This window comes from Gymnoscopelus microlampas (assembly GCF_963454915.1).
Source record: "Gymnoscopelus microlampas genome assembly, chromosome: 1".
NCBI lineage: Eukaryota > Metazoa > Chordata > Actinopteri > Myctophiformes > Myctophidae > Gymnoscopelus > Gymnoscopelus microlampas.
In genome coordinates, this window is record NC_139962.1 from 50,079,386 (window position 1) to 50,093,581 (window position 14,196).

The following is a 14,196-nucleotide window of genomic DNA, read 5'->3' on the forward strand; positions in this document are numbered from 1 at the left end:
TTTTTTTGAGCAGTTTATATAACACAAATGTGGTGCTTTGAAAGGCAACAGGAAGAGTGGGCACCTTGAGGTAAAATTGGCCATTTGGTACAAAATATATATATATTTTAAAAAACATTTAATATTAGGAAAGAACATCATTGAACATTTGACAATTAAGGTCCAATATTTATACAATTGCAACACATTACTACAAAACCTGTATATCCAATCATTTTGGGCATACACAAGAAGTTGAAGGGTAAATTTAAGTCTGATAATGATGTACTCAAATCATGTAAACTTTAATTAATTAAGACCATATTTCAAATATCTTATGTTTTAACATTTTGGACAAAATAGGACATTTTACATCAAGACGCCCAGTCTTCTTGTATCCCTTTGAAAACAGCACTGCCAGATACTGTAGGAGATGTCCCCAAACCAGCCATGAATAACAAAATATTGAAAGGAGGAGCAAACACATTGTCACACCAATGTATTTATTTGGCAAATAACAGTTTAAAAATAGATAGGCTACATTTATCTAAAACAGATGCACATATTATGTACCGGCATGATTAGAAATAAACATGAGTTCAGGACGAATGACTAAAATAAATCTCCAAAGGTTATGTCAACAGAGAAGGAACTTCAAGAGAGACAACAAAGTCATTTTCTGGCCATGTCTTGATTTCTTTCAAATCTACAGATACAAGACAAACTGATCCAGTGCTGCCCCCTAGCTGCAAGCAACTTGGATGCTATCTGAATCTAGGTTGCAATACCCTCCATCGACAGCCCTCCTATTTATCAGAAAAGTCCCACCTGATTAAAAGGTGATTAAATGACCAATACTGAACCTGGAACCGACACCTTGGGTTATCCTCTTTGTCTCTGTCAAGACTAGCATGACAACTCCACCGTTGTCGTGTTATGAGCAACTTTCTGTCAATAAACTCTGTGCCGTGATGATTCTTTGTAAGTGTTCTAGTTTATAAGCGCTCGTTTTAAATAGTTCCACGTCCTGCATGTGCAATTTTGAAACAGATGATGTACACAATGGACAGTGACTGATTTACAACGAGCGCTTCCAAACTCAAACACATTATAATCATGGCTGCACAGAGTTTATTGACAGAAAGTTGCTCATGTTTCATGAAAGGGCTGTCCAATGGAGGGTATTGCAACTTGGATGCAGACAGCATCCAAGGTGCTTGCGGCTACATTTTCTCTTCCATCTCAAAATGACTCCCTGGATACTGTGATCCGTTGCAGTCAAGTGGTTTTAAGAGCATTTAGTTCCCTCACCACCACACAGTCCAACACACACGCGTGTGAACACACACACACCTCCAGAGAGTTCCTGGTTATTGGATGTTTGGCCGTGGTTTGAGAATAAGCTTCCCTGTCTGTAAAAAAAGACAAGAATTAATAACTTGGGAGTCAGATAACAAGATTTAAAATGGTGGAAAGGAACAACACACACAGATCTGCTAAGTAATGAAAGAGCAGAAATTATTAGAACTTACATCATCACAGGACATGTTGTATTCTGCTAAAACTGTCCGACACCGAGCAGCTATACTGAAGGGACAAAGGTCAAGGATATAAAAGATACATGGATGAACCATAAAGTAAACGTACTTCAACAGATGTAGTCTATATTTGACAGGATATAATATCACCTTTTGTCAAAGACAGGTTTGGTAACACTTTACTTAAAGGTAGGGTCTATATTGCATCACATCGGTACTGTATGAAGACACTTTTTAACTGATTAAGTTATGGTAGTTATAATGTTCCACTGAGCTTATAATGCATTATGACCAGCACTTTATAAAACTTGTTATGCATAAACATTGATAACAAATGAAGCCTTATAAGTACATTGTAAATGTGATTATGATGCATTATAAGCCTAACAAGTAAAGTGTTAACACAGGTTTTGTTGTATAATGCATTAAGATTATTGATTACAGTATTAACCCTGACTACAATATAGTCACCTTGAGAAGAATGTACTTTGTTATCACAGTAGGGGAAATACCTCTAAAATATTGTTGAAATTATCCAAACACTACCAAGGCATGTGTGATGTTTATATGGTACCCCCTCAAGTAATCCTGACTGAGGGTCCATTTGTACAATCTCAGTGTGACAAACCTGTACGGGTCCATCTGGAACCCCCTCAAGTAACCCTGAGGGTCCTAGGAAACCTCCTTATCCAAAGTAGTATATATAATACAAACGTTCAAGTAAGAGAGGTCACCAACTAGTACCTACATTTCCCACAGTCCATGTACTGTGGGAATGTTTAGCACGGATTAAACACGTCTTTGACCAGCATTCTTGGCCGAAAGAGCTGTAATACAACCAAATATGTTATTTAGGAGTTAAAGGAGTTGTTATAGTAAAAGTCCATATACATATTCACATCACACACCAACTTTTCCATAAATTATTTGAATCAAGTCAAAACTATGCTGTACGACTGCATAATGCCTTCATGAAACAAAACGTGCAGAAATTTTAACATGTCATTTATGTTATTTAAACAGATGCTAGGTTCATTGATTGCCTGGTATCCTATAGTTTCAATGTACATATTATCATTTTGACAATATATTGTTTAGACTGATGCTAGGTTCCTGGCTTACCTGCAATCCTAGTTTACAGAAGCACTAGAACACTGTCTCTCTGCATTTGATGTATGTGTTTACCTAGCTTATTGTAAGCCGCTCTGGAGCACCTGCCAAATGCCCACATTGGTGATAGTTTTGCCTCACACAGGCTGAATGCAAGGGGAGAAGGATACATTGATGGTGCAACAACTCGCTTATGTATGCCAGCGAAAAAGAGAGCTATTAACGTGATACAGCTGATTGTGAAGAAAGGGTGATTCCACAACGACGAGAAGAATGACACCTGCAGACACACAATACAGGGAAGTAAAATGTTAGAATATGTAAAGTCACATAGCTCCTGGTCATTCTACAGTAGAGTGTCAGGGTGACATTTGTTATGTAATTGATAAAGCAGTGGTTCTCAACCTTTTCTGAATCAGGGCCCACTTGGAAAATCTCAAAAGCGTCCGCGGCTGCCGTGTTAAGTGGTCAGATGGGTGGGCCGCGTGTATTTTCAGAGCATTTAATGATCAATGAATCCATTCCGTTCTGGCTTGGATCAATGGAACTAACTTAGCATACTTTAAGTTCCAATTTATTGGTATCACAAAGATGATTTTTTTTTTTGTTTTAAAGAAAAATATGACATTTTTTTTTTTCCTATATTATTTTGTTTTTATATTAAAAGGTAGGGTAAGTGATTTTCTTTGGTTAAAATAACTGTTACATAGCTCTATATTCCGATAGTACTCATTGCTGTATAGTGTTTGTTCAGTAACAGGAGTCTCCTTGTCTCTCCAGCTTTTTATTAAACATAAAATGCATTTTCGTTTCAGTTTCATTTCCAATTTCATCCAATCAGGACAGAGAACTCAATCAGGATATAGATTAAACAAGTGAAATTGGAAGTGATGACACTAAGAAATGAGCAGGCAAAATTGGAACTGGAACACTATAAAAAGAAGCTTAAAAATCGGTACTTTCTCCTGATTGGCTGAGATTTTGACACGTACCAGAAAATGTATTTTCTGTTTATTAAAGAGCTGGAGAGACGGGGAGACTCCTGTTACTGAACAAACACTCTATGGGGGCCCACTTGCAATGCCCTCACGCCCCACAGGTTGAGAATCACTGGTATGAAGGATTATAAAAGTGAAAGATTATTTGCCACATAAATTACATGATTAGTGAAAACGTAAAGTGTACCTTCTGTGTGTCTGGATCTATCAACCAGTTCCAAGCCCCAGTAGCCGTGCAAACAGAGATCACTATCAAGATCACTGAAACCACATAGAACATTATTAACTACTTAAGGCACAAATAGAGATAACAATATCACTGAAACCACATAGAACATTATTAACTACTTCAGGTACAAATAGAGATAACAAGATCACTGAAACCACATAGAACATTATTAACTACTTCAGGTACAAATAGAGATAACAAGATCACTGAAACCACATAGAACATTATTAACTACTTCAGGTACAAATAGAGATAACAAGATCACTGAAACCACATAGAACATTATTAACTACTTCAGGTACAAATAGAGATAACAAGATCACTGAAACCACATAGAACATTATTAACTACTTAACGGTACAAACAGAGATCACCATCAAGATCACTGAAACCACCAAGTGATATATCTGTGCTGTCTGGTGGTGTTGAGAGCTTCAAGATCCGCTATTTTCACTACTTTTGCACAACACTCTTGTATGAAGTAGGGCATTCATTTACAATGAAACGTAAACAAAAAAACAAATATGGAGATACAAGGTTTCTGCCCGACAGCCGACAATATGTTATTTTATTTGTTAAAATGAGTGTTAAATAGCTCTATATTCCACAATTATAGGTTAGTTCAATAACAGTCTTTAGTAAACAGAAAAAAACATTTTCAAATCAGAATATCAATTTTAGCCAGTCAGGAAAGAGAACTCATAGAGACAAAACTGGAACACAATAAAAATGTAAGCTGATAAATAATATTTGTAGAGTTCCCTCTCCTGAATGTATACAATTAGTATCACGACTTGTATTTTCTGTCACACTGTGAAAATAGATGATCTGCCATCTGCATCTCATAACGCGCTGTATTGCGGTATGTTGTGAGCTTGTAGATCTGCTATTTTCACAATTGTTTTTGAAACATGACACTTACAATGACAGGCCCAAAATAAGGCACAACAAGTTGAAAGTGGTTAACATAATAGAGCCCTATCATGGTCAGTACAGTATATCCATCAACCTAAAGTTTAGGTTGATAGAGTGTGCATGCTATTCCTTGTATGAAATCTAGGGTAGCTGAACCTAGTTTATCTAAATGTGTCTTATTGCGCATGAAGAGCAACACTGAAAGACTTCTTATGCAATATATTTAATTCTAAAGTACATTTTGGTTATGAGCAGACCATGTTCAGAACAGAAATCTTTGCTACATTACACTTGGCCAATCTTCCACGTCATGAAATAAACTTTACGTAATACATGATAATATCTATAATTAAAGGTAGGGTAAGTGATATTTTTTGGTTAAAACAAAAAGTATTTTGTTAAAAGGTTAAAGCACTATATTCTGATTGTAGTCATTGCTATAGAGTGTTTGTTCAGTAACAGGAGTCTCCCCGTCTCTCCAGCTCTTTAATAAACAGAAAATACATTTTTCGGTAGGTGTCAAAATCTCAGCCAATCAGGAGAAAGTACCCATTTTTAAGCTTCATTTTTATAGTGCTCCAGTTCCAATTGTGTCTGCTCCTTTCTTAGTGGCATCACTTCCAATTTCACTTGTTTAATCTATATCCTGATTGAGTTCTCCATCCTGATTGGATAAAATTGCAAATGAAACTGAAACTGAAACGAAAATGCATTTTCTGTTTTATAAAGAGGTGGAGAGACAAGGAGACTCCTTTTACTGGACAAACACTCTATAGCAATGAGTACTATCAGAATATAGAGCTATTTAACACTTATTTATCAAAGAAAATCACTTACCCTACCTTTAATTATTTGTATACACTCAGTACAAGATTACAACGCGTCGCAGAGCTCGCAGATCAACTTCGACTATTTTCGGTGTACAACAAAGTATAACTCAGGCTTTACTTACTTCTCCATCGACCTGTGGCAGGTTGCAAGCAGGACACATACTCTGTCAGTCTCCTCTCAAAGGCCTTTAAGTCTGCCAAGAAAGAGGGACAATTAATTTTGTGTGATATCAGTATAGACAATGTCAATGTTGTTACGTGGTGAGCTTTTCTGTGGTCTATTATTGCCTGACTGCACAAGCTGTTGGTTAAAAAGAGACTCAAGGTGTAGATGGTCCCAAATTAAGACAACAAGGCTTAAAACATTTCAGGACACCTGGTGGTCAGTTAGTTAGTTAGTGCACTGATACCGTTAGCCCTAGAATGCCTGTCATCTTACATACATTTCATGTATTTCAAATAGACAGTCATAGATCGGTCTGGACGACGTGCTGTGTAGTCACGATCTGCGCGGGCGTAAAAGTGCTCTAAACTCCGTCTGTACTCACCCAATAATTAATTCCTAAGACTTGGAGTCAGATATTGTCCTCTAGTTTCATATCGCTGAATGTATTACACTGTGTGTATTACTATTTCTTGTTTGATTATTGGCTTTTTTCTATTATGTAAAGTGTATCACTTGGAGTTATCTTATGTATTTGTGATGTATCTTGGATGACTATTTTGTTGTTTGTTTTTGTATTCGTATTTTAAGCTTAGAATGTGTAATTTTAACGCTGCATCTTGGCCAGTTCCCACTTGAAAAAGAGACTGTGTCTCAACGTGTTTTTACTGGTTAAATAAAATTAAAAAAAAATCCATTTGAAAGTTGTCAGAAAACGTGTGTTTAGTGAAATATCTCCACTTCTCCACGAGCTGCACACGGACGACTTTCTGTACGGGCTAGGGGCCCGACTTGAGTGAAGGACCGAATTTACCCAAACATCCTCTGATCATCACAAACGTCATCACACATTGACACAGGGAAGCACAAACGAATGGGGCACACAATTGACAGGTGCTTGTGATTGGTGCGGGGTAATGAGTCACTCCATCAGCCAAGTGTGTGCCCCAAACATTTGTGCGTCCCAAAGGAAGTTTAGATATATTCAGTCCTGCACTCATTCCGGGCCCCTCGCCTGTACAGAAAGTCGTCCGAGTGCAGCTCGTGGAAAAGTGGAGATATTTCACTAAACACACGTTTTCTGGCAGAACTTTCAAATGGATATGAAACTAAAGGACAATATCTGACTCCAAGTCTTAGGAATTAATTATTGGGCGAGTACAGACGGAGTTTAGAGCACTTTTACGCCCGCGCAGATCGTGACTACACAGCGCGTCGTCCAGACTGATCAATGACTGTGTATTTGGAATACATGAAATGTATGTAAGATCACAGACATTCAAGGGCTATGATACCGTATGCTCCTTGTTAGTTGTGAGGAGGACCCGAGTTTGAATCCAGCTCCCTTCATCTCCCGCATGATGTCTCCCTAAGCCTTTATACAAGACTGTCTTGTGATCCGAGGCTAGATGTCTCCTAGCTCTGGTCCATAGCGTTAGAAGGAGTTCTCCTTAACTTCTAACGCTATGGACCAGAGCTAGATGTCTCCCCTCTCCCTGCCCTAGATTTCCTGTGTTTCTACACTCCTAAATCTAAATAAAGCATGACATTCTTGGTTGTTTTGTTGTTTTTCTTTATGCATATTATCAACCAATATATTGTTGCGCTAATGAAGAGCTCAGTGAGTGTTATTTTATTGTGTTGTTGTCACTGCACCAGATGCCAAAGGAAATTCACTGTATCAATCTCATACTTGGATATAAAATGTAGTGATTCTGATTCACTGTGTCAAATGTCAATAGTTATCATATCACAAGTGACTCACTCCATCAGCAACTTAACATTTCACCTATCTGGAATAGCCTTGGATCAAGAATACCATAGATGTATTTTTATAGTCTGACTTTTACTTTTGTATCGATATGCCCATGTCAAAATCGATTAAATACATCTACGATAGTCTGATCCAAGGCTATATCTGTAAATGAAATAGCATTGTTTGTAGTGATAAAAAGGGCTTTTAACAGGTATGACCTTTTCTCTCTGGTGATGAACACCACCACACACAGCTCAAACAGTAATGTTCAAGATACATCTCTCTAGCACAAGGGTTTTCAACCCTTTTCATAAGGTCCATTATTTATTCGGCATTTGAGCCATGGACCACCATTTGATGAGATTTAGACTCTCAGACCCAAAACCCCAAAAGAATATTTTGTTATATCTTCTTTTGTCCACAAATCCATGCTGTATTATTGTGGTACCAATAGGAGAGATGACAGGCAAACTATACTCAAAATAACAATTCTTCTACATTCTCTAATTGTGTAGACTTGTAAATTCAGTAATGCAGATGTTTAACAATAATGTAACTCTTGGGAGCGTAAAATGAAACCAAATGGACCCGTAAGGGTCCATTTGGTTTCATTTTACACTCTCAAGAAGATCTATAAGGGTCCATGCGGTTGCCAACTCTCCATCATTTAGCTGGGGACCACCTGAAAGGACCACTGGTGGTCCCCGGACCACTGGTTGAGAACCACTGCGACTAGCAGTTAGCATCTATAGCTAGTTTCTTACTACATACTACTGTATAAGTTGAAAAGGTATGTGTAACAAAAAACCTGAGAGGAAAGCTTGAACCTGGCAGTGTTGCAAATGTTGTAACTTTACAGAAATGGCATAACTCCCACTACTAGCTGTAAATGCATTAGCTGCTAACTGCTAACAACATCCACTGCATGGTTCCAGTACTACAGAAGCACTGAAGTTTTGGCTAACAAGCTAACAGGCTAGCAGACGTCCCAGACAACCGTTAGGTAAACAACATGAAGGACATGCTGTTGTTTCCAGTCGGAACCTTAGAACTCTGGTTCCTACACATGACATGACAATGAGGTACTGCTAGAACCTGATGGTTTCACCTCCATGTGTCCTTACCTTCGGCCTGCTCCAAGGAATTCATTGTTGCTAAAGTCTAGGTCCACTCCTCAGCTCAGCCACAGCTTGCCTGCTCAGCTGCGTTTCTCGGTTACACCCAAAACGGCGACCTATCGGATTCTGTGACTCCAGCTGCAAGGGTTAGTTTAGGGCAGCGGTTCTCAACCTGTGGGTCGGGACGCCCAGGGGGGTCCCACCCACTCAGCTCATGGGGGGGGGGGTCCCCAGATGACAGTGAAGTGACAATTTAAGGACTTTTAAGACCTTTCCAATACCTAAACAAAAGAAGGAATTCAATGAAAAGACTGCATCAAAAGTAATCAACAAACTGTACCATAAAAACTGGTCAAACATTGGCCAAATTCTCAATTAATATAGGAAAGAGGCAACAATTGTGAAAATAGCCGATCTCCAAGCTCACAACGCGATCGAGGCGGTGTGAGCTTGTAGATCGGCTATTTGTGCTCTACTGTTCACGCAGGTGATGGGGTGGCATGGCAAGTCACCTGGAAATTCATTGAGTCACCTTCATTCAGTCACCTGGATTATTCATTCAGTAGTTGTGAGTGACGTGTTCTTCTGCCTTTCAGATTAGGCTGCTGAACTGGGTATTTCTTAGCTCCAATCGGAACCTCACGTCACCCTCCGCTGTATAGCTCCGAGATACATAGCGGAGGGAGAGGTACTATGTGGGGCTAGGTATTTCTTAGTTGTTGTTATTTTTTATGTGTAATATTTCCTACCATTAGCCTACTCTTAAACATTAATATGACAGTTTATCTAAATGATGTGAAATATTGATGACATTATAAACGGCGCCTTGTGGAGAAATTACACTCAATAATTCGATAGGTCACTTATTTCGGTATAACGTTTACGCAGGTTTACGATCAAAGACATATAGGAAAGAAACCCAAGACACGCCCTCTCCAGTGTACTTCCTGTCTACGTGACGTAGGACCGCCTCTTTGGGAGACCAGAAGTGGGTTGGAGTCTATTGGTTCCAGTTCGTTATATTATACCTCTATGGTTCCAGTGGTGTAAACGTTATATTATATAAAATAATTAAGTACAAAAAAAAGTAATGGAGTTGAGTATTGGAGTAGAGTATTGTAGGTAGATATATGGGGGTATTGTATGTAGATAATACAGTATGGGAGTATATTGTATGTATATATGGGGTATTGGACGTAGATATTAGAGATGGTGACGGTTAACTGTTTAACCAAAATGTGTGTCACTAACCATTTAGGACTGAATAACCCAAACTAAACTTTTCACTTCTACCCCGGATTTGAACACGGTTTCCTGCGCAAGAGCTGATATGACTGATACCATGCCTGGTGCCTTCTTGCTAAGGGCATACATTGAATCTTGGCCATCAGGTCAAACTTTGTGTCAGCTCCTATGTCAATAGACCAATTATTTGTTTACTAACATTGAGCCTGGACGCACAGGTGATTGTTTCACGCAATCAATTCCCAACCTGTTTCGGGGTGCACTGGTTTCAGCACACCCCAACCCCCTCTTGTGTGTGTTGGCTAGTGAGACGCGTCCTAACGAGACCTGATATAATGGGTTTCGTTGCGCGCATACTGGCTGCACGCAGCCAGTATGACGTCGTCTGTTAAGGGGTCTATAGGTGAGACATGACCTTTGACACAATCTAAATGTCTCAATAGAGGAGCAGGGAAACAAAATACAACCACCCCAATTGTGGAAGTTGTATTGTATTTACATACTCTTCCATACAGATAAAAATACAAATAAAATGATTAAATTATTAAGAAAGCAATAGTGCCACTTTAAGTCATATTAAAATAAATAAGTAGCAGCTACAGTGTTACCAGGGGAGTGTCAGATGAAAAGCAGATAAGTCTGTCATGATCAAACAGCATTCATAATCATAATAAACTTTATTTTAGGTACTGATAGCCTCTTAAAGTTTAACTGCATGCTCCGACAGTTTTATTTCCCATCTCTCCAAGAATATAAACAAGACAGAGATTAAAATAAATCTCATGTGTTTGGCCGTCTATGTGAATTGAGGCAAGGTTATGTCCGGGGACCGGGAAATTGTTAAGTAAAAGTATCTACTGCAATGTAGAAATACTCTGTTACAAGTAAGAGTCCGGAATTCTAAATTTACTTGAGTAAAAGTACTAAAGTATTGGCATCGAAATATACTTAAAGTACATAAAGTATAAAGTACTCATTATGTAGAATGTCCCATTTCACAAGTTTTCAAATGTATAAAAAATCTTTTGAAAATATCCAATCTACAAGCTCACAAAGCAACACAATGTGAGCTTGTAGATTGGCTATTTTCGAATGGCCGAAATGTATATAGGGCTGAAGTGGTTAATGTATGTTTTTTGTAATGATAATCCAAATCTAAAAAGTAACTAGTAACTAAAGTTTTCTAATAATTGTAGTAAAAAGTACAACATTTTACTCTGAGATGTAGTGGAGTAAAAGTTAATATTTAGGTTCACATAAATATTGTGCAAATAGCCAATCTACAATTGTTGTCTCTTTCTTAGGTAATATTTGACAATTTGGCTAACGTTTGACCAATTTTGATAGTATAATTTGTTGATTACGGGGCCAGGCTTCCAGCATGGACCCGTTTTGTTATTGAGATTATTCCGTTTCTTCTGCCACTTTTGGCAGTTCTGGCTGAACCGTGCAGTCGCTTTTTATGAAACTCGGCCATATGATAGATGGTCATGAAAAACGATCAAGAAATAATTCTCACAATCTTTCGTCAAAAGGTGGCGCTATAGCACTCAATTGAAAAATGCCAACTTTGAACAGGTACAACTCATGCCCTGTTTGACCTACAGCCATGAAACTTCGATGCACACATGCGTCTCCTCATGCTGAACAACTTTCACACTCTGACTTTTGACCTCTGACCTTTAGATCTCCCACCATTTTGAATTATATGAAAAACAGTTCAAACCTATCTCCTCCTGGGATTTTTGAGTAATCTGCACAAAACCTTTTACACATGAACTTTGGACCTATGCCAAAAAACGTTTGCAAAATATTTTCCATAAGTGAAAAAATGAAGCTTTAATGAGCCAATGAATATTGCAGTTTTATGACAATTATTCATCTGCCCCTAACACATACATGCAGACTTACCATTCTTTGAAACTTTGCAGAAATGTAAAGGGCCATTCCAAATATCACTGAAACCAATCTTACTCCAATTGGTCAAACGGGGGCGCTATAGCAATTTTTTGAAAATTGAAACTTTAAACAGGCAAAAGTCATGCCTCGTTTGGCCGACAGCCATTAGACCTGCTTACACATGTGCCTTGACTAATGAGGAACACATCTATCACGTTGACCAGTAAGCACCGCCCTTAGATTGTTCGCAATCTTGAGCAGTTTGAAAAACACTTAAACCCAGGATTTTTCAGCTATTTGCGTGAAACTGTATGATCAGTGTGATCTCTTTTTTCAGAGGTTTGTCTGTTGGTCCAATAGCGTCCCGCTTAAGTGTATGTCTCACAACCTCAAGGTCACAGGTTCAAGCCTCACTTGGTGCAGACTTCATCTAAGTTGCATTTCACACAACATGACTATCAATGAATACATTTGCAATTGTTAAAGATAACATGAAATACTTAATTGAGTGTTTTTTACATACTTCATTGTGAAAATAGCTGATCTACAATCTCACAACTTTTCAGATAGCAATGAGAGTATGTTTTTTCAATGTATAACATACTTCATTGTGAAAATAGCCGATGTACAATCTGACAACTTTTAATGGTTTGTGAGCTTGTAGATTGGCTACTTTCACTAGTTTTGGTTCTGAGGAGATGTACAACTTCTTCATTGGTAAATGGTTTGTGAACGAGTGATCTTTGTGTTAGTGAAACAGGGGCTTGGGTCATGACAAGGCAAGAGTTTGTGATCCTCAACAGACAATAACAGTCTGGACAAAGCTATAGCACTATAGGTAGTGTTGCAGCTACTTAAAAGTGCCTCACGATCGCAAGGTTGCCGGTTCAAGCCTCACTTGATGCAGACTCATTTAAGTTGAATTGCAAAAAACATGACTCAATCTATTCCGTTTCCATGGCTCTCTCTCTCTCTTCAATCTATTCCGTTTCTATCTTCAATCTATTCTGTTTCCATGTCTCTCTCTCTGTCTCTTCAATCTATTCCGTTTCTATCTTCAATCTATTCCGTTTCCATGTCTCTCTCTCTGTCTCTTCAATCTATTCCGTCTCTCTCTCTCTCTCTCTCTCTCTCTCTCTCTCTCTCTCTCTCTCTCTCTCTCTCTCTCTCTCTCTCTCTCTCTCTCTCTCTGAGGGTCGGCCATAGCTGAGTGGTTAGTGATTTTTTTCATTTACGTCAAAATTTTATATACAGTCAATATATTTTAACCGTTCAAGCCAGTTGTCACAACACTAATTCCAATACTATATTGGATTATTACTGTGTTACCGATGCAAAATGGAAACAATACCTCTGCAGAGTAGGCAGGCAAAATGACTATTTGGCATTTTGCCTGTGGTTCCACCAGCTCCTGGGTAGCAGACACTACACCTTGAATTTTCTGTGTGACCTATTGCAGGCCTTGAGCTCCATCTAGAAGGTCGGCCACATGCTGCCTCAGGGACTGCAGTTCGGACGGCTCAGTTCTGGAACTGAGACATTTCACAAATCATTTGCAGATCAAGTTTAAGCTTTGAGAACAAACATTCTGGAGTGAAAAACAGGTGAAGCAGGATTATAGTGCATACTTAAGCACTTGACAGACTTAATGCTGCTGTGAAAAAAATGAAAATACAATCTTAGGCCTACTGCATGCCTTATGGTTTAAGTTGCATTGTTGCCCTAATTGCACAGCCATCAGTTTGTAAGCAAGGAAAATAAATGATATTGGCAATTGACATACTTTATGCTGCTGTGAAAAACTGAAAATACAATCTTAGTCCTACTGCATTCCTTATGGTTTAAGTTGCTTTGCACAGCCATCAGTTTGTAAGCAAGAAATATCCCTGATATTAGACATAGAGGAACAATTTCTCTTATTGATGGAGTGATTCAAATTCAACAGCTAAAAACTCACTCAACAGTAGCTCTCACTCTCGATAAAGCAACTGTTAATTAAAAAAAAAGAAGATATTTTGTTTTACAATACCCGACTCTGTCTTTCGCACCACTACCTGAAGGCCGTTTCATCCACAGCCAGCACCTTCCTGGCATTTTTGCTTCCAGTAGCTGGACCCTACATTGAGAATAATGCAGAGTCAAGCTAGCATATTTAAGAAGGTGCTTGTTACGAACATTCAGGGCATACTTAGGAAACATTCAGGGCATAGTTGCCAGCAATAGCCTATATATGGAGATCCCCATAGATGGAGATAATAGACCTGCAAAGTCGTCATAGAGACCCAAACGTGCCATATGTACGGAGTCTGACATCAGCGAACCCTTCCCCGAAACTCCATGTATAGACATAGCCATCACGTCCAGGGCTGAAGTCTTGATCCCATATTTGACCATAACTAACATCGGCAGCTCCATA

General features: G+C 38.6%; 1 protein-coding gene across 1 annotated transcript; it reads right to left on the bottom strand.

Annotated features, from left to right (window-relative positions):
- Window positions 1-295: 295 nt before the first annotated feature.
- cnep1r1 (CTD nuclear envelope phosphatase 1 regulatory subunit 1) lies at window positions 296-8,733 on the bottom strand. The gene is made up of 6 exons (XM_084060181.1): window positions 8,643-8,733; window positions 5,722-5,793; window positions 3,813-3,886; window positions 2,798-2,907; window positions 1,512-1,566; window positions 296-1,391 (listed from the first exon to the last, which is right to left on the bottom strand). Exons 1-6 carry the CDS (start codon window positions 8,665-8,667, stop codon window positions 1,350-1,352), a joined length of 378 nt encoding a protein of 125 aa, XP_083916307.1. The 5' UTR covers window positions 8,668-8,733; the 3' UTR covers window positions 296-1,349.
- Window positions 8,734-14,196: the final 5,463 nt, after the last annotated feature.